This window comes from Phycodurus eques, chromosome 10 (genome assembly GCF_024500275.1).
Source record: "Phycodurus eques isolate BA_2022a chromosome 10, UOR_Pequ_1.1, whole genome shotgun sequence".
Lineage (NCBI taxonomy): Eukaryota > Metazoa > Chordata > Actinopteri > Syngnathiformes > Syngnathidae > Phycodurus > Phycodurus eques.
In genome coordinates this window covers 10,569,464-10,591,611 of record NC_084534.1, presented here as the reverse complement: position 1 = coordinate 10,591,611, position 22,148 = coordinate 10,569,464, and the positions used below count along the sequence as shown (strand labels likewise).

Genomic DNA, 22,148 nt, shown 5'->3' with positions numbered 1-22,148 from the left:
TACTGACTGTAATCTACAAATATTCCAGTTTATTTAAAGGGACGGTTTCAGCCTTAGACATAAACAATATACAGTGGTGCCTTGAGATATGAGTTTAATCCATTTCATGACCACACTCTTCACTCAAAACACTTGTATTGAAATCAATGGAAAGGCCATTAATTCATTTCAGCATCCCTAAAAAAAACCTACCATTTCTTGTAGTGTTTTTTTAATACGGAAAAGAGCATGTTATATTTACTTTATAAAACATATAGGAGTAACAGAATATAATAGAACTAAATATTCAACTGTGCATCATGATTAATTCATTGTGACTCCTGGTGTGTGTGATTTGGCCACTGGGGGCAGTATAATACCCTCATGAAGACAAAAAAACATTCACAACTACTGTGACTCAGTAGACTGCAATATTGTTAGTTTTTCACTGAGGATAAAGAAAATATGCCTGTATTATTATATTGTCAATCTACAGTACGTGTTGTCTGCCAAACAGCAGCTCATATCTCGAAAAACTCAGAAATCGGGTCACTCATATCTCAAAGCACCACTGTAATGTTACTTGGGAGTCAACTGTTCCCTACAGAAGGATGAAAAAGAAATATACAAATATACCCTATAAATGGTTTATTTGTATTGAAAACATTATATGAAAGAAGTTTGCCCAAAAACAGCACTCTAATTAGAATCAAAATCTGTGTAAAACAACTAAATCGAGATCAAGCAAGTAAAACTTTACATTTTTTTACTTTTTCTTGTCAGCAAATAAAGAAAATATCCTCCAGTATTTGGCTTTCTTCCAGGTCCTGCTGACAATTCAGAGGATAAGGCACCACAGGGGTAGGCAGACTTCTACAGATGAGTTTAGATGAAGTGAAGACTGGTCCACGTTGCGATGATTTGGGCTTACGGGATGATGGTTTGCATTGGTCATGTGCCGGACTGGGACTAAAGATGTCCAATAAATCAACCACAGAAAAGTCTGACCTGGGGGGGAAAAAAAGGAGAAAAGGAATGTTGCTGTTGTTTAATTCAATATGCAGTAGTCTTTCTGCAGAGGCATTTCATGGGCAAAGCTCCATCTAAAACAGAGCCTGACAGATTCCAATGGACTGGGGCATTGTTGCACAAACAACAGGAAACAACCAGACAAAGACTAAACCTAAGCAAAATGTGAGCAAGCTGAGGTACCAGCAGCAAAAATGCCATCTTATACATGAAGTACGTGCTAAACTATTGCCAACAGCCTTCCGCTTATTAACACCATTAATATAAAAGCAAATTATTATACTGATTACTGAATTATGGACTGATCCCTAACAAGCAGCTTTAACAAGTCAAAACCACCATTGCACTCCAACAGAAGTACACAGTTTCTTGTCTGTATGAGGGGGACAAAGAACTTGGTGCCTTGTTGCCTGGAATAGAAATGAGTGAATATGCAGTGAAATAAATAAACCAAAACAAAGAAGATTAGGCTAATAGAGATTCAATCCCTCAGTCCGTCTGGCTTGATAAATTATTCAACGTATACACACTGGAAGGACAACCATTCCAAATACAAAACATGCATTCTTCAAAGCTCCACTGAAGTTGCTAATATAATTCTCTGCTCGTTTAAAGCCAAATCCATTTGCATCACATGCAGCGCTGCTCACAGCTCCCCGAGGTGAGGACCACGTTTGGCATGCACTTGCCGTGGATCATTTAGTACACGGCCACAGAGAACAACAACTTTTTTCTTTTTTTTTAAGTCATTTCAGTTGCATTCATCTATAGACAAGATTACCACGTCATTCGCACACTTCACTTGTCTCTGTTGCTTTTTCATGCACGAGCAGCCCACAAAGTAACACAAATTAAAAACTTATTGGCAAGCTGCCAGATGCTTGTCACTTGTGATTAAAAGGTAGCGTGTATTGTATGTTATGTTTTAACATACAATAAAATAATTGTCTTTTGTGACAGGTTATATCCTGTTTTAATTTACATATTACATAGCAGCCCCACTTAATTGGAATTTGGGTTTGCGTGTACCGTATAACATAACATACCTTGGACTTACAGTAATGTCATGTACTGTAAATGGCTGGTGAGACACATTGGTGGATTATCCACTCAAAGTGAACTTGTGCTCATGCTCATACAGACATTCATGAAGGCCATTTCCTGACTTGGTTAAGAAGTACCCACAAAGCATTGAAACTTTTCTGTCGGAAATTGAACTAACGTGTGAACTTGTTTTAGTGACTGAGGGTCAAGTCAGCCGAGGGAGGAGAACTGTAAAAATAAATACATTTTTAAAAGTACAGCGAGAGACGGGACCGCAAGTAACCGAATGTATTTTCCTCATTTGGTTTCCTGCCTGTCAACAGGCAGGAGAGAGTGAGCAAAAGTGAGAGTGACTGGCCAAGAGAAGGAGAGAAATTAAGAGATGGAAAGCAAATGCAGCTTTGTGGATAGAGAGGAAGGCAGAGTGGAACGAGGGGGAGGGAACTTTGGCTAGGTTCCGTCTCACGAAATGTGAGAATTTGCATTTTTATTTGTTGATTTATTTAACGGACAGGGCTCTCAAACAGCCATCCATCAACAAACGACATGCTGGTAATGAATAATGCATCACTTAACAGCGGTCACAATCTATAACAAGGGGTGGGGGTACAGTTTGGTCGGAGTGGTGGTGGAGCGAGGGTGGGGTGAAGGGGTGGCATAAGGCAGAAAAGAATGCAGGAGAGATTCAGAGGGCTTCAACTGTGCAACAGAGACTTGGTGACTTTACACTTAGAGGTTCAGCCAGACAATATACCTCAAGGGACTTCCAAAAATCTGTCACTGCAGCCTTCATTCTGGCAAAATAACTAAATAAGTAAATCTGCAGAAGCAGGAACAGATGTTTTTGTCAGTCAATGTAGTCAGAAATGAGCACGTGTCTGCCCTGGCTGCTCAGTAAAATTTGGCTGAAAGGCCATATCAATAATGAAAGAGGAACAGAATGTACACTGCAAAGAGAGCCGCAATTAATAAGACTACCTCCATGCGACCTGTCTGTCACGCTTCACCACAGGAAGAGTAATTTTATTTCATTATATTTTTAATACAGTGGTTAATTTCTTGTTACACATGTATGTCAGTTAGGAACCGGGGTTCGACCACTGAGTTTCCGCTGTGAAATTAACGGCTTGAAAGAATCTCTGCTTGACAGAGACTAACATTCAAACCTAAGGGCAGAGAGTAGAGAGTCATCAGTGATCAGGGAATCCAAGAAACGTGTTTTTGCAATGTGCCTGAGTACCCGGAGGAAACTCACACAACCAGAGGGAAAGCCTCAGAACTGTGAGGCAGATGTGCAAAACACTTGTGTACCATGCCACCCAGTAACCTTTAAAGTCAAAGAAAACAGATTTCCTCACATTTTGTTTGAAATATGTCCACACAACTGCTCTGCATCCATCCTCGCTTGTAACTCTCACTGCACTCTTTCATTAAAGATGGCCGTCTCACCCCTGTGCCCTTATTCATTTGCAGTCCAAACAGTAAGTTAGAGGGGGGGAAACTATAATGACCAAAGCATATATCCCGCATGTCAATTTCCCAACCAATCAATAGCAAGCGGATAATGGCAGGCAAGATGGAGATGCGATGGGCGGGTCCGACGGAACTGTCTCATTACTAACTGGCAGAGGATTCATGAAAGGATTAATAAGGTCACTTCATGTTAACCCAAGCTTTGTTTGGCAATTTGCACATCAAGATTGAACGGTTTGAGATTAGACGGCCGTGTGGGGCACATTGTTGCTACGTAAAGTAGCTTCATGTACCATGTAAAATGAATTGTCTTAACTCAAGCGAGCTGCATCATTTCATCCACCTTTATTCATATTTCCTAGCTCCTCCTCACTGAGCAGTGTCACAATAACCGGGGCCATGATTAATTTTGCAATAACATGATGACTTGACGGCCTTTTAGTCAAGTCATTTTTTTTTTAAAATTTTGCTTAGCTTACGTGTTAGAGGTGCAAAAGGGTAGTAACAAGCTGTTATACCATGGGTCACCAAGTTGAATTAATAGGCATCTGCTGGAGTTCAAAACGCAATTTGGCTCATTCACTGCTTTGTTTAGTAGTTACTCATTGAAAGTTGTGAACATAAAACTGTTATAAAATGTACAGAATACACTTACCAAAAAGGGAGAGATATTCATTTTGTGTTAAATTTCAAGATGAACCAAAAACGCACTCTAACCTTTACAGGTGAAGTTAATTTGACCTTCTGCAAACTTTTAAATGCACATGTCCAACAGTTGAGTCCTTCAGTAATTTTTATTTCCTGATTCAATTAGAATTGGTATTTAAACAGTCTTTTTCATGCTGTTCACATTTCGACATCACGAGAACAAGACGACACCCAACTGATAAAGAATACCTCGGCGTTGTAAGGCTTCAAACAGGATGTTCTCAGAGAAACGTGGCCACTGAGGAGAGTGTCACAAAGTGTCATCAGCAGGTTACAGCAGAGATACAGAGTGACTGCAAAGCCTCAAAAAGGCCTAGAAGTGTATGTCTTTGAAAATGTATGAGACTTGTGACTGGAGTTAACTGCACCCATTTTTGAAGCACATCATATACAGCAGCTAGTGAACAGGTATGTCTTAATACCTAGCAAGGCCAATACTGAAATTATTTTGAGAAAATCTGATAGTACAGATGGCATGTCATTAAATATAATTTGGAAAAATTTGCCACACACATACAATATGTATATATAGTATGTGTGTGTGTGTGTGTGTATATATATATGGCCCCACACACGCACACAGATACAGTGGCTAAAATAAGTATTTAACGTCACCATTTTTCTCATTAAATATATTTCCAAAGATACTACTGACATGAAAATTTCACCGGATGTTGGGGACAACCCAATTAATCCATACATACAAAGAAAGTAGAACAAATAAACTCAGAAATTAAGTTACGTGTAATAATGTGAAATGACACAGGGAAAAAGTATTGACCACGCTAACTGGTATTTACTTAATACATTGTATGAAAGCCCTTGTTTGCAACGACAGGTTCAAGACGCCTTCTGTATGGAGAAACTAGTGGCATGCATTGCTCTGGTGTGATTTTGGCCCATTCCGCCACATAAGCAGTCTTCAAATCTTGAAGGTTCCGTGGGCTTTTTTTATGAGCCTTGAGTTTCAGTTCTTTCCATAAATTTTCAATTGGATTCAAGTCAGGTGATTGGCTGGGCCATTCTAGCAGCTTTATTTATTTTTTCTTTGAAACCAATTGAGAGTTTACTTGTCAGTCTGTTTTGGATCACTATCCTGATGAAATGTCCACCCTCGCTTAATTTTCATCATCCTCGTAGATGGCAGCAGATTTTTGTCAAGAATGTCTCGGTACATTTGCCCATTCATCCTTCCTTCAATAATGTGAGGTTTACCAGTACCATTTGCTGAAAAGCAGCCCCACACCATCATGTTCCCACCTCTGAACTTCACTGTTGGTATGGTGTTTTTAGGGTGGTGTGCAGTGCCATTTCTCCTCCAAACATGTGCATGATGGCATCCAAACAGTTAAATTTTGTTCTCGTCAGACCAGACTATATTCTCACAGTATTTAACTGGCTTGTCCAAATGTTGTTCAGCAAACTTTAAACGAGTTTTGACATGCTTTTTTTTTTTTCTCAGCAATGGGGTGTCGCGTGCATACAGTGCCATGGCTGCGGAGTACATTACTCACCGTTTTCCTTCCAGGTCTTTTTTAAGCTTTCCACAGGTGGTCCTTGGCTCTTGGACAACTCTTCTGATTATTCTTTGCACTCCTCTATCAGAAATCTTGCAAGGAGCACTCGATTGAGGCAAATTTATGGTGGTATGATTGGCTTTCCACTCACGTATTATGGCCCCAACCGTGCTCACTGGAACATTCAGAATCTTAAATATGCGCCTCTAACCAAAGCCATCGTTATGTTTTGCAACAATTAATTTGTGATGGTCTTGAGACAGCTCTCTGCTCTTACCCATCGTGAGATTTGTATTGACTCACACCTTGGAAATGAGACCTTTTTATTGGCCTTCAATTAGGACTGACCCTGCTGATATTCATTTGTACTGACAAGGGGGTGGATTGCTGTTTGGTTATTGATAGATATTTAGGTGTTGTCTTGGCTTTGCATGCCTTTTTGAACCTCCGTTTCTCCATGGGTTCAATACTTTTTTCCTGTGTCATTTCACATTTTTCCACACAACTTAATTTCTATTCTTATTTGTTGTACCTTCTTTGTATGTATGGATTACTTGGGTTGTTCCCAACATCTGGTGAAATTTCCAGGTCAATAGCACCTTTGGAAGCATATTTAGTGAGAAAAATGATGACCTGTTAAATACACACACACATATATATATATATATATATATATATATATATATTGCAACTGCTTTTAACACTGTCACAGATAAATAGACTTCACAAAGATAAATTATTGACATTTATGAATTCAAAGTTAAAAAAAGTTATTAAACGTTTTGTAACGTTGCTGTTTGAATGGCACCTGCCCTCAACATCCTTATTAGATCTTTCACACAAATTCCATTTGGATCCTTCTTACACCTGCTTCAAATTTGCGCCTTGCATTTTTCCTGCTCACCCTCATCCCCCTTTAAACTTAACTTTTTACATGGCTGCCTCTTGCTTTCTCTGTCTCATTACTGTTGCAGAGAAAGGAGGGAGGGCAGTGTGTGCATCCAGAAGTCTGTTCAATTACACCTGCTGCAAGGTCCCTGCCAGGCGGACTAATGGAACGCAGCATGTATCCTGACAGGCTGGCCGCAGTGCTAGCTAGCCCAGTAAAAGCTTCATTTAGCATCTCACAGCCGAAAACTTAGCTGAACTAAGATGTATCATAATTTACCCTGGAAAATGGAAACTCTGCAAAACCCTGTTTAAAATGTGAGCCTAGGCTTTTCTGTACTACAGTATAGTTCTTTGGAGAGCGTTGAAATTTTACATCATACAGAACATGCACTAGCTTGAGGAACATGTCACACATTATGCAGTAGGAGGAAAAAGTATGTGAAATAGTCAACCATGTGGAATTTCTTTAAATTTCTGCATAATTATTCAAAATGTGGTCTGCTCTTCATCTAAAGGACAAGGATACACCAACAGAGTCTGCTTAAACTAATACCACACAAACAAATATGCTTTCATATTTTTATTGAAAATAACAAACAAACAACCGCTTATCCTCACTGGTAACTGGTTGACCCTCCTTTGGCCCACCACCAAACGTTTCCTGTAGTCCCAGATCAGAATTTTGGACCATTCCGCTTGACAAAAATATTGCAGTTCAGCAAGATTCCTGGGATGCCTGTTGTGAATAGCTCTTTTGAGGTCATGCCACAGCATATCAATCAGGTTGAGGTCAGGACTTTATACCGTATATACACTTGTATAAAACTGGAAAAGGTTACAAAAGTATCTGTAAAAGTCTTGATGTTCATCAGTCCACAGTTAGACAAATTGTCTAGAAATGGCGAAAGCTCAGCACTGTTGTTTCTCTTCCAAGGAGTGACCATCTTGTAAAGATGACTGCAAGAGCACAGCGTAGAATTGTCAATGTTCCAAATAAAAATCTTACATATTGGACCTACTATAATTAAATTTAAAATGTTGGAATTTGTATTTAATGGAAAGAACAAGAACCTTCCTTTGGGTTGGAATGGGCCAAAACAAGCAGCTTTTGCTTCTGCCCATTCCTTTTGAGTTGTTGAAATGAAGGGACCCTTGTACTGTAGTGTATTGTGTTGTTTGCTAATACTGTGCAATAACTAAATAAAATTATTAATAAATCAATGAGGGTTTAAAAAAAAAATAAAAATAAAAATAACACTAGCCTATAGCTGCTGACAGCTGAGGACAACGAAATCACTCGCACATAACCCACATCTCTGATGACATATCTACCATATGTACACTAAAACAAACAAGAATTGGATTCATGGAAGAACACCAAGGAGGAAGCCGTACCAGTCTGAAACAAACATTGCTGCACATTTCAAGTTTGCTAAAGAGCATTTGGATGTTCCACAGTAATACTAACAAAATATTCTGCGGACTAATTAAAACAAAGTTGAATTGTTTGGGAGGAACACAACGCCATGTGTGGAGAAAAAAAATGGCACAGCACACCTACAGTACATCAAAAACCTTATCACAACTGTGAAGTATTGTGGTGAGAGCATCATAGTATTGGTGTGCCTTTCTACCTCAGGGCCTGGACAACTTGCTATTCTCAATGGAAAAATGAATTCTCAGGTTCATCAAGATATTTTGCAGAAGAACTTGAGGTCATCTGTCCAACAGTTGAAGCTGAAAAGAAGACGTGTTATACGACAATGATCCAAAACACAGAAGCAAATCAACAACAGAAAGGCTTCAGAAGAAGAAAATACACATTCTGGAGTGGTACAGTCAAAGTCCTGAGCTCAACCCAATTGTGATGCTGTGGCATGTCCTCAAGAGAGCTACCTCACCAGAAATCCTAGGAATCTTGTTGAACAGGAACAGTTTTGTAACGAGGAATGGTTCAAAATGCATCCTGATCGTTGTGCACGTCTGATCTGCAACTACAGGAAACGTCTGGTTGAGGTTATTGTTGCCAAAGGCGGGTCAACCACTTATTAAATCCAAGAGTTCAATTACTTTTTCCTCCCTGTCCTGTGAATGTTTACATGTTATGCTCCATAAAAAATAAGAAATCATAATAGTTTGTGTGGAATTTGGCAGTTAAATGTAGCAAAAACCACACAAATTATTTTTTTTTTTGCAATCATTTATTTCTACCAAAACAAAGATCCAAATACAAATCCATCCATCCGGATCCTATCCAATACTTTAGGCAAGAGGTAGCGTCCGCCCTGGCCTATATACAGAATGTACTGTACAATGTATGTTTATTTACATGTGTGTGTTTAAAATATAATATTGGATATATGTGGGTCTCATGCATCTGACTGGAGACTGTTTTTGAACTTACCATTTCCTTTAAAGTAACAATTTTTGAGTGAAGAAACATTTACATTTTTTTTTGGGTGTGCTCATGCCCAAAAGTCTCAATAGAAATGAATGAAATGGAGGGGCAGACCATCGCGGAACTCCCGGTTCAAGATAGCGAGCACCCTACTCTTGTACAAGCTGCATGTCGCACCAATACTCTCTCGAAATCCAGGCTCCATTTAGTGTTATACAGCGGCTGAAATAAGTATTTAACACGTCATAATTTTTCTCACTAAATATATTTCCGAAGGTGCTATTGACATGAAATTTTCACCAGATGTTGGGAACAACCCAAATAATCTATACATACAAAGAAAGTAGAACAAAACACCATCATCTGTCCCTCCAAGTTCCTTTCCTGGATGCCAAACTCACCCATCACTTCTTCATCACCCCTGTTTCCTTTACCAACATGTCCATTACAATATGCATCAATCAAGACTCTCTCTCTGTCTGGGATGCTCAGAACTACTTTGTCTAGCTCCTTCCAGAATTTCTCTTTCTCCTCTAGGTCACATCCTACCTGTGGGGCATAGTTACTAATCACATTATGCATAACACCCTCAAGTTCAACTTTCAGCCTCATCACTCGATCTGATACTCTTTTCACCTCCAAGACATTCTTAGCCAACTCTTCTTTTAAAATAACCCCGACCCCATTTCTCTTCCCATCTACACCATGGTAAAATAATTTAAACCCTGCCCCTAAACTTCTAGCCTTACTGCCTTTCCACCAGGTCTCCTGGACACACAATATATAAACCTTTCTCCTAATCATCATGTCAACCAACTTCTGAGATTTTCCTGTCATAGTCCCAACATTGAAGGACCCCACATTCAGTTCTAGGCTCTGTGCTCTTCTCTTTCTTCCTTAAGAACACGCTTTCCACCTCTCCTTCATCTTTGACCCACAGTTGCTGAATTTCCACCGCCGCACTGCAGGTTGATGGCGCCGGTGGCGGACGTCGTTAACCCGGGCCACACCCGATCAGGTATGGAATTCTTTGGATGAACGCTCATATTTGTTTGGCAAAGTTTTAAGCCGGATGCCCTTCCTGACGCAACCCTCTGCATTTATCCCGGCTTGGGACAGGCCTACAGTTTGCCCTGGCTTGAGCCCCCCCATAGGGCTGCATTATGTAAATACCATGAAATAAAAGCTGGAAGTCTGAACTTTTGTGTCTCATATTCATCTTTTGATCTGAAACCCAAAGGTCTTCAGGATACAACAAAAACAAAGAAATTGACCTTGCCCTTCCAAGACTTTGTTTAAAAAGTGTGGGAGGGAAGCTGTATTGGCCACAGTACACCCAACACATGCACGAGGAGAATATGCAAACTCTACATAGAAAGACCCGAACTGAGATTCGAACCGACAACCTCTGACTATGGCAATGTTTTTTGTAAATGTTCCGTTTCTTCATGCATATATTTGTTAATTTGTCATTGTGCAAATTGTATGGTCCAGTAGAAACGTTACCGATTTCCAGATGTCTTTTGAGTAACAGGTATCGTGCTGAGCTCCGCAGGGCTTGCAAGGAATTCTACAGGGGATGTGGCTTTGTCCTTTTTTGATTGCACTGTAGCATCTGTTGAGAAATTTAGATTAAGGTGTTGGGAAGCTAGAGTAACAACACTCAATGCAACACAGCATGTGTTTGCATAGACATGAAGAGTATGATGACATCACCTCTGAATTAAGTCAACATTAATGTACTGTATGTAAACAAATCATTCTTGCCAAGGCTCAAACTACAACTTGGAGTTCTATGAGGAGATATGAGAAATAGGTAGCATCTTTAGGCTTTATGCCTCAGATGCCTGTAAAATTGCACGCTTCTAAACAATGGGAGACTGGGGCATAGCAGCGGTTTTATTAGAACTGGAGAACACCATTTCATAAACAGAAGAGCAAATGACAATAGTGAAATCTTCTGGATGACATTGGATGTTTTCACACTTTTCCTGACTGGCTTTGGCACAAAACAGCTGGCTGCTTGTCAAGCTAGCATGATGTAAATTTCTATTTGGCAATGGTGCCATCTTTAGTATTTGTTGATATGATTGGCTCTTAAAAACAAGTCAACTTCCAAGTTTTATGCTGACGCCTTTCCAAACAATTTATATCATCACTTTCTCAAACAAATTGGTGAATTAACCTGTGTGCCATGTCATGCTCATGACAAGTAACAAAATGGCGTTCTTATTAACTGGAAAAACTCACCACATAAATGAAGACTTTTGTTGAGCGGGGCAGTTTGTGAAAAGGTGTCTCGCAGGCTCTGTTGTGCATGATAATTCTCTCTGTCATACAGGCAACAGGTATCAGACATAGCATTATCATCAGCAATTTTCCTAAATATGCCACAATAATTAAATTGAATTCTATGAATGACTTACATAGGTCTATTTTGCTCAGCTACTTGCTTTACCTGGAGGGGAAATCTTGACTGTGGGGAGGGTCTGGCTGTGATGTTCCATTGTTAGCTAAGGAGCTGCAGTGTTTAGACTGACATGCTTCTTGAAACCTAACATGAATATGAGAATAAAGAGAAACTATGGACTTATGTTTTGCCACACATCTGAGCATTATAAGAGAGCTTGTTAACAATTATCCATCCTTCAATTGTTGTTGTTGTTGTTGTTTTTTGTTTTTTTTAATCCCGCTTATTCTCATTCAGGTCGCAGGCCTGGTTGCCAATTAACTGAAGAAACAGTTTTTGGAATGTGAGCGTATGGAGAAAACCCACCCAAGAATGGGGAGAAGATGCAAAATCCACATAGGAAGGAGCCAAGATTTGACCTCAATAACCTCAACTGTGAGATAGACATGCTAACAACTACCTCACCATGCTGCTAATATTTACTAGTTGAATAAATGTACAAATCAAATCAGATCAACATTAAGTAACTGTATACGATGACTTGTTTTTAAGGTTTTGGGGCCTACCTTTTGCAGTCAAGACATGACTGGGACAGCTGCTGATTCTGTCTACTGAGCCGCTCCTCCTGATCAGCCAGTCGTGTCTGCAACTTCTCTCTCTCCATTTCCAGCTGCATCTTCTGTAGAAGCAGCTGGTGCCTCTTCTCCTCCCAGTCCCCACAACCAAGTAGAGGGATGGTCATCGTTTCCTTATTCTCAGTGGCCAGGTCATTCCCTCTACGGTTACTATGTGGAAAACTGCATTACTGGTGTGATAACAGATACTTGATAGTTACAAAAAAAAAAAAAAAGTATCATCTTGGCATTTTTTAAATTTAGAAAGACTGAACAGAGTGAGGGTATACAGTTTCATCAGATCAACAGTACCTTTGGCTAAAGGTGCTCTCACAGCTTTTCTCAAGGGAATGGCTATTTAGTCTATCCTGCTGGGTGCTATAGCTTGTGTCTTGGAAAGCCCCTTGATAGTGCTGCAAACCAGATTCTCGTGTCTGAATCCGATGCTCACTGATTTGCACACCAGCATCAGTTGCACAGTTCTCAGTAAAATAGGAAGCGGGTGTTGGAATATTGACAGCTTGCGAGGCTCCTCTTCTTCCACTACTTCTCCTGTGCACTTGAGGTTGATGTGTTTGAGTAGCAGCAAGACTCAGGTACGACCCATCAAACAGTAGCCCATTAGCTTGGCTAGTAGTTTTACTAATGGCTTCATCACTGCTCAGCACCTTGACACACAAGGAAAATAATTTAATGTATTTTGACCAACTTAGAAGGCTCCTAAAAATGTATGCAGTGCTTCAGTCAAAAGACAAGGCTGCTTTATAACCCATAGAGCATAATATAGTGCTGGCCAAAAATGAAATTTGTCAATGTTGAATTATGCACCAATTACTCAATTTGTTCAGATGTGCATGCATCGAGACCATTTTCTTTCAGTGCACATAATTACAATGGCGTGCACCGTACTATTACGCTTACCATAGCCAGTTTAGACCTGACAGAGGCGGCAAGATTAAGAGACCAATTTTCAACTGAGCATTAATGGCAGGTAAACCAAGGTCAGGCAAATTATGAGATAAACATAAGGAGGAAAAGCCCATCTTATAGTTGACAAGGGGAGGGAGAGTGTGACTCATTTGCTAAGGGTCAGGGAGCAGGCAAACACCCATTATTCAGAGTCACAGTGGGACAATGAGGTTGGCCATGTCATCTATTCTATCTCCAAACGCTTAGGCAGAAAAGTGTCTTGCCTTCTAAAGTGTGACCTTGAGAGAGTTTTACTGTGGTGTAATCATATTGAACCAAGTGACTTCTGGGGACGTCGACAGTCAATTGATATGCATTATTTTGGCACTTAGCCATAAATGAGCTGTTGCATGAAGTCTCAATGAACCCTTTAGAAGCACACTGAGTCTAGAGGTACCATACCTTATAGTCAGTTTGTGCCTGGCTAAGCTCAGCTATGGACTGGTTGAGCTTTATTTGCTGCTGAGTAAGGTATTGTTGGTAGAGCCCAAGCAGCTCCTGACACTCTCTGTACTGCTGCTGGAGGCCTGGCACACCATTAGTTAAGGAAAAGAGCACAATCAAACATAACCTTGATACCAGGACTGAAATGAGACTTTGCACTTGACAATGGGATTGAAAACTAACAAACAATTTAAATTCCTGATGAAATAGTAAGGACACTATTATAAAAAAAGTCTAACTGCCATGCCAACATTGCTTTTAAAAGTGTCTGTTTTAAAAGATCTCTTATTGCAGATCAGTCATTTGTGTAGAGAATAAGAATGATAGCGGCTATATTTACTAGAGAACTGAAATTAAACCATTGTTTCTGCAAACAGCTACATAATTGACTAGGAAAGTACAGAAAGATTGAAAAAGGGGCCAGAAAAATCAGAGTTTGTGTTATAGCACAGAATCTTTACCATCTGCTCCGATCCATGCTGCACTGAGCTGAACTGAGCTGAGCTGGGCAGCGCCATACCCGGCTTTCTGCCAGACAGAGAGTTGGCAGTTTCAAGAAAATTAATCTGGAGCGGAACTACTGCTGCGCCTCAGGAGCCCACTAATGACAGTGGCACTACCGAACCACAGCAGCACATACAAAGGTAATGAGTATGAGACACACAGACAAACCCATACATATTCAATAATCAACTTCAGTCTTACTCCGACTTTCTAGGACGCACACAAACACCCTGAGGCACGAGAGCACAATTTCCCCACCTGCACTAACACTCCCACACAAATGCTACAATAAAAGCAAGTCACACACACATACTCCCACCCAAGCTGACCATAAAGTGTGTTTCCTCCAGGCCATATATTTTTATGATGGTGGCCCTGCTACCCCAGCTGATGAGTTTCTCAGCATCCATTTAAAAAAAAAAAAAAAAAAAAAGCCCAGATATTAAGAGGAAATCAAAGTTCAAAGTAGAGTCGTATTGAAGAAATAGTTGGCAGAGCACTCCATAAGGAAACACTTTGGTTGTTAGAGGACTTCAATCAGGTTGAGGAAATGAAACGGAGGGAAAGGGAAAGAGAGAGGAGGACAGCTTTGAATTGAGGACCAGACACAAGACAAATGCAATACAGCAGCTTCCATAAACATTGAGAAATGTGAGGAAACACTTTGATTGAACCCTCCATCTGAGGCACCTGCCCCCCAGCACTGATAGTGTCTATAGAAGTCTTACTCGATGAAAGGACATCACAAGGACATCACATCATGTAAACCATTGCTGGGAGGTCTATTTATGCAGCACGAATAAGGAAATGTCTTGCAGGGGAGATACTTTATATGTGTACACAGCAACACACTCACCCTGATCAAAGATTGAGTGTGTTGCGTTGCAAAATGCATGCTATTCATATGTCAAAACATTTGAATAAAATATAATTCCCCATGATTTCTTACCCCGTGACATAAATATACAACACGGTACATCACGTTGAATATAAATGGTTGTGTGAGGGACGACACACAAGCAACAGTACACAATGATGAATGTCTTGCTGTGCACCAGAGTCCTATCACTGTACATGAAGGTAACGCATGCTAATATGGTGACAGGGACATGCAGTCCCTGGACAGCAAGCACTATAGGTGATGTGATCCGAGAAAAACAATACTAATAAGATTCCACTTATGTGCCAGATGCTACAAAAACAGGCTTTCTCCAAATCCTTGGACATCAGCCAAGGGCCATGTACAGTAATCTGCAAGCCCATGGTTGACATCACAGTTGCAAATTGCCAACAATGACTTACTCCTCCCCCCTGCTCCCAAAATACTCAAAATCAAGGGCTTGGGTTGAAGAGGACTGTCAAAATGATTCACTTCCCTGTCAGGCTGAGGCTCAAATGAAATTATGAAATCCACTTCAAGGAGGAACAATTTCCACAGGAGGGGGACAGAATATTCTAAAGCCTACTTTAGTACACGAAATCAAACAGATTGAGCCTGAACAGGAGTGTAGGACAAAAAGGGGCGGAGATTGATGACTAAAAGTGTGTTTGTAAGGAAGCAATGATGGGGAATTAATTTAAGATGACAGCTTGCATAACCTTGTAAATGCCACCGAACCTAAAGAAAATACGGGCGCATCAAAGTCATATATACAAAAATAAGGAAAAATTTGCAACAAATAATGAGAAAACCCTTCAAATCACTGGAATTAATACATTATTTTATGTTCTACACCTAACACTAAAGCAAAATAAAGCAATATACAAGGGTGCAACAAATATCCATCCATCCATCCATTTTCTGAGCCGCTTCTCCTCACTAGGGTCGCGGGCGTGCTGGAGCCTATCCCAGCTATCATATGGCAGGAGGCGGGGTAAACCCTGAACTGGTCGCCAGCCAATCGCAGGGCACATACAAACAAACAACCACTCGCACTCACATTCACACATACGGGCAATTTAGAGTTGTCAATTAACCTACCACGTATGTTTTTGGGATGTGGGAGGCCGGGATTTGAACCGCGGTCCTCAGAACTGTGAGGCAGACGCTCTAACCAGTCATCCTCCGTGCCGCCGCAACAAATAACATAACAATAATTTGATTGGGATTATATTTGTTCAAGTTTAGTCATAAAAGTCATATTGAGATTTAAATAAATGGTCATGGGAAATAATGGCAAAGTCACACACGCAGAAATAATCAAAACGAAGAGAATCCACCTCCCTGAGCCACTGAAATTGTTTGACAGCACTGAAAACAAATCCTCACAACTGTCCAAATTATCCTGCATAAAAGCACTAATTCACATTAAGTAGTTCAAAATAAGTGAAAGCAAATTGGCTGCATTTTAATAACACCTTTACAGCCATATATTCTTTATCCTCTGTGAAGAACAACTGATATTACTGCTGAGGAGTGACGTCCATTCTGGCTCCATGTAAATCCGTATTTCTGTCTTACACTTCCCCAAGGGGCCAAAGGCGCATACACCAGAACGAGCAGTTTAATGTTTAACATTGAAGTGAATTAGAAAGTGTCACAGTTTTTTAATATGTATTTAATTACATCATTACTGTATATTTTTTGTGCTATTTTTCTCTGAAAATATTACAAAGTGTGTTGTTTTTGGGTGGGGGCTGTAGCAGATTCATGTAATTTCCATTCATAACAATTTGACCACAGGGACATGTTCAAACAAGGTGTGTCCTCTAATTAGCATCACAGGTGTAACCAGTCAGTCGGCCTATTTAATGGGTGACAAGAAATCACTGTGCTGTTTGGTGACATGGTGTGCACCGCACTAAACATGGACCAGAGGAGGCAAAGGAGAGAGTTGCCGAAGGAGAAAGAAAATTATAGACAAGCACGTTAAAGGGAAAAGTAAACCATCTCCAAGCAGCTTCATGTTCCTGTGACTACAGTTGCACATATTATTCAGAAATTTAAGATCCACGGGACTGTAGCCAAATTCCCTGGACATGGCCACAGGAGGAAAACTGATGACAAATTGAAGAGACGGATAATACGAATGGTAACAAACAAGCCCAGAACAACCTCCAAAGAAATTAAAGGTAAACTCCAAAGTCAAAGACGTACATGAGTGTCAGATCGCACCATCCGCTGTTGTTTGAGCTAAAAGTGGACTTCATTGGAAACGAACGGGAATGACACCAATGTAGAAAAAAAATTATATTAATAAAAAAGTGAGACGAACTTGCCAAACTGCATGTTGACAAGCCACAAAGCTTCTGGGAGAATTTCCTATGGACAGATGACAAAAATGTTTAACTTTTTGGCAAGCCACATCAGCTCTATGCTCACAGATGCAAAAATGAAGCATACCAAGAAAAAACACCGTCCCTACTGTGAAACATGTAGGAGGCTCTGTTATGTTCTGGGGCTGCTTTTCTACAACTGGCACAAGGTGTCTTGAATCTGTGCAGGGTACAATGAAGTCTCAGGACTATCGAGTTATTCTAGAGAGAAATGTGCTGCCCAGTGTCAGAAGGTTTGGTCTCAGTCGCAGGTCATGGGACTTGCAACAGGATAATGACCCAAAACACACAGCTAAAAACACACAAGAATGGCTAATAGCAAAATATTGGACATACTGAACTACATTTGATCCCTGATCTAAATCCTATTGAACATCTGTTGAAGGAACTGAAACATGGTGTCTGGAGAAAGCTCCCTTCAACCTGAGACAACTGGAGCGTTTGCTCATGAAGAGTGGGCCAAAATAAATGTTGAGAGTTGCCAAAGTCTTGTTGAGAGTTACAAAAATCCTTTGATTGCAGTGATTGCCTGAAAAGGTCGTGAAAAAAATAATTCTGTTAAACCACAATTGAAAAGCAATGTCTGATTTTCATTGGTTAATTTTTATTGAATTTTTATTTTATTACTTTTGTCAGATTCGAGTTTTTTCTGTGACCACTGTGGGTTTTCCTTTCATTAACACAGAGGTACCAACAATAAATATATATATATATATATATTTATTTATTTTTTACCATTTTTTAATGTATGGCTCTTAATTTAATGGCCAATACGCCACTCTGTTTGGTTCATAACTCTGACTCTAATAGTAATGCCTCACCAGCCTTGAACATCACCGCACTTCACTGGTTTTCTCATTCTCTCTTTTACACTCTGGGGTTCGGTATCTTGGTCAGTGATGCTTTGACAGGACTATCGGTGTAGCTCAACCCAGCAACCTTCTAGTAACTGAGCCAAGCTCCTTCCATTACTTTCAGAAATGGAGTAAAATTACTGTAGTGTACATACCTCATGATAATACACGATTTGAGTTTTCCATTTTAAGATTTCTCTGATGGTAAGCTGTTGATAGATGCTAAACGCATGCTAAACGTCTGTGTTAAAACAAGCTTTATGCATTGTATAAGTCAAACAACAACAACAACATATTTCTTTTGGTAATCTGATTACAGTGGCGTTTCAAACACAGCATTCCCGTGTCTCCAGTCCATGGCCTCTGGATTTCCTTCAGCTGTGGCTCCTGCCGTGCTTTGTTCTGTGTAAAGCAACTAGAGCGCTATCGCCACGATGACCTCTGAACATACCAACATGCTTTAATGTACAAAACCATCACACCTTTCTGAAACTAATTCAATTTGAAATGTCAGCTGAACACCCAAATATCAAGGTTACTTTTTCTCTCTCATCCTTGGTGGCTTAGAGCTAAAGTATAGCCCAACATTTCTTACACACAGTCAACCCTGAACCTTGGTTAGATAAGATAAGCTAAGGCGTAATGGAATTAGATTTGACAAGACTCTCATTCAGTGTGTTTGCCTTTGGTGTCTCCTTAACCTTTCTGTGAAGTGCCAGAACCTTATCCCCGAGAAGTGCGTTCATGACTCTTGCTCACACTTTAAAAGACTACGTTATCCCCCCCTAAAGTGGTGGGAACCTAACATTTTTCTCTCTCAAATACCTTTTAATTGAGTTTAGAACTTTGGTGTAAATGCCAAGTCTGCAATCCAGAGCACATTTAATTGAGCTGTGCCATCCTAATTTAACGCACTTCCATTTCCAATCATACAATTTACCAGCGGGGTCAATTAGTCTTCATATTTTGCAGCAATTTAGCCTCAACTGATTACGGTGGGTTAACCTGAGTGGAATTTTAAAGAAGATAGCAGGGTGCAGAAAACATTAAAACATTGTTAGCCTCAAATTAGCGATTCAGGTTATTCTGTCTTTCACCGTGTGAAGAGGAACTGACATCCAATGCATAAAGGAAAGGTTACAAAAACACATTGAATAGACACAATAGTCTTCTTAGTAAATACCAAACTTAATAGATGCTTTCGAGTTTGGGCCATTGCGCCAACCGTGAAATTGATTTTGTGCACAAAAGCAAATAAGCTGCAAGCATTTACAAAAGACAACTGTGGCAGGTGTCAAAAAATTGAAATTAATATCCCCATTTGTCTGCCTTATGAATTCTAGATTTACAGAGGGTGTACAACGCCTTACCCAAGACAACAGTGCCCCCTGTTGACTTCCTTCTATATAGTAACATGCAGCAGAGACTGATTCATTCACACTTACTTCATTAGCTACACCAGCATGAGAAGTTTTAGAGTCTATTTTATATTAACACATTCACTGCCGCCGGCACGGTGAAGGACGGGTTAGAGCGTCTGCCTCACAGTTCTGAGGACTGGGGTTCAATCCCCGGCCCGCCAATCCATTTTCTGTGCCACTTATCCTTACAAGGGTCGCGGGAGTGCTGGAGCCAATCCCAGCTATCATTGGGCAGGAAGCGGGGTACACCCTGAACTGGTTGCAAGCCAATCGCAGGGCACACATAAACAAACAACCATTCGCACTCACATTCACACCTAGGGGCAATTTAGAGACTTCAATTAATCTACCATGCATGTTTTGGGGATGTGGGAGGACACCGGAGTGCCCGGAGAAAACTCACACAGGCACGGGGAGAACATGCAAACTCCACACAGGCGGGACTGGGTATTGAACCCCGGTCCTCAGAACTGTGATGCAGACGCTTTAACCAGTCGTCCACCGTGCCGCCGCTCTTTAACTGATCACTTGATTATTCGGTGGAATTTTCAGTAGGATACTCGAATACGACAATATTCGATAGCTGCAGCAGCGCAGCCCCAATTAAATTGATTAAATAATTTAATAAAATAACTCTTGTTGTATTACATGCAGTTTCCAAATTGCCCCAGGAAATTATCCAAGAACTGAGGAAAGTGTGTTTCTGCCACAGTTTATTACAAGTAACTAACACTAATTAGACTATATAACTATTAAGGAAACATGTTAAAGGGTGACTTGCCACACAAAGGCTGAGCATATTGTTCACATCAGATGCGATAAAAGATTATTTGTAACCTGCTGTAACCAAGCAAATTGCCTCATTCAATGCCATCTATGGACTATTTTGACAAATGAGGACGTTGAGGGTCCAGTCTTACTGCACTAGTATTTTGTCAATTATATCTGAAAAGGATACTTTCTCTTTCATGTGCTATAACCAGGTTCTGTTGCTCCAGTTGTTGTATCTTGCTTTCAAAATTATCGTGTTCATCTTTAAGGCGCTTTATTGACTCTTCCTTCTCCTCACTCACTCTAGGGGAAAAAAGGACAATACATTTTTATACTGTAAAATTAAACTAGCGGGAAAAGTGGAAAAAAAACAAAGCTAGCAAACAGGCAAAAGACATGAGGAATTTCTTTTAAATAACCCAATTACATTAACACAGGGATTAGTCCCATACAGCTACCTACCTGGCTAGTTCTTCAATGAGGTTTGCAATGCGTCGTTTGTCTTCAGGGCCGAGGTCTTTTAGACTGACTTGGCTGTGTGTCCTGCTACTGTCAAATATAACCTAAGAAACACGGTTTAATTGCAAATCCAGTTTATCCATATGAAAAAAAGGAGAAAAATTATTACAAAAAGGAGAAAAATTATGATCAAAATCTTACTTTTGATACTTGCGTTGGGAAAAGGGTGTTCTCAGTGGTTACAGAAGCACTGCTATAGGCTGACGCATTTTCCTTAACATCAGAACTACATTGCTCATTTTGTAAATAGCTCTGTTTTTTGCCACCTCTCTTTAATGGCACATCAATCTTGCAGTCGGAAGTGCGTCTGGCTTGCATTTTGGTGCTTTTTTTACTTGAGATGGTCATGGCTCCTGGCTTACAAGAGACCACTTCATCCACTCCTGAGATGGGAGAAAAAAACAGTAAGTTTGACAATGTTCTCTGAAAAAGTGTCCGATCTCCATCAGGCTTATTCATTTCCTTTCGCCAGGAGAAAAAAAACGCCAAAGGCTGTACCTCATCTGCCACTATGTAAACAGAGACAGTGGAATTATTTTTAAAAATGTTAAAATGTTATCGGGTACTCCGGTTTACTCCCACGTACCGGTAGGTTAACTGACGACTCTAAATTGACCCTAGGTATGAATGTGCGTGTGGATGGTTGTTTGTCTTTATGTGCCCTGCAACTGGCTGCCGACCAGTTCAGGGTGTGTGCCCCGCCTCTCGCCAGAAGTCAGCTGGTTCAGGCGTCAGCACAGCCGCGATCCAAGTGAGATTAAGCGTTTCAGAAAATGGATTGATGGATGGGTGGGTGGTTATTATTATTATTTTAATTATTATCGTTTGCAGGGGTGTAAAACTGAACAGCATTATATCGTGAAGTGTCGCTGCTATTTGACTTATTTACTGTAGAGAAAGTAGAAAGAAAATGAGAAAATAAATGAGATCCACATAATACTCGAAACATATCGGACGCAGTCCTCTTTTCCTCTGCCAAAAGTCGAAACTCTACCAAAGTAAAGTGACATTCACGTCCCGTCGAATATAAGCATTCCAATCCTGTAGTTCTCCTACAGTTCGGTACAGCTTTTAGTAGTGTGCTAGTTCACTACTTTTGATACTTGACTAGTACTAAAAAGTACGTCGTTGTTTTGACAAAATGAGTACATAAAGAAACGTGATGGTGGGAAACACACAAGGGCTGGTAAAAATCAAGCATACCACTCTCCATCCAAAATATCCCACATTTTGCGTTTCTTGTTTCAGCTGCCGCCGCCATGTTGAAACAACCGCCGAAAGTGACAAGTAACCAAACGTTGCGAAGAAACTGGAGTACCGCCTCTTT

The 22,148-nt window shown here is 40.3% G+C and overlaps 1 protein-coding gene across 4 annotated transcripts; it reads right to left on the bottom strand.

Annotated features, from left to right (window-relative positions):
* Positions 1-668: 668 nt before the first annotated feature.
* kiaa1328 (KIAA1328 ortholog) lies at positions 669-22,112 on the bottom strand. Of its 4 annotated transcripts, none has more exons than XM_061688158.1 (11): positions 22,049-22,112; positions 20,963-21,204; positions 20,765-20,865; positions 20,490-20,605; positions 13,435-13,559; positions 12,376-12,731; positions 12,016-12,234; positions 11,498-11,593; positions 11,290-11,369; positions 10,546-10,654; positions 669-987 (listed from the first exon to the last, which is right to left on the bottom strand). In XM_061688158.1, the coding sequence occupies exons 2-11, from the start codon at positions 21,167-21,169 to the stop codon at positions 759-761; spliced, it is 1,638 nt and encodes a 545-aa protein (XP_061544142.1). In that variant the 5' UTR covers positions 21,170-21,204; positions 22,049-22,112; the 3' UTR covers positions 669-758. The 4 variants fall into 4 exon arrangements, with proteins under 4 accessions (XP_061544142.1, XP_061544139.1, XP_061544141.1 ...); XM_061688155.1 differs by having other exon boundaries at positions 22,025-22,088; XM_061688157.1 differs by having other exon boundaries at positions 12,016-12,225; positions 22,025-22,088.
* Positions 22,113-22,148: the final 36 nt, after the last annotated feature.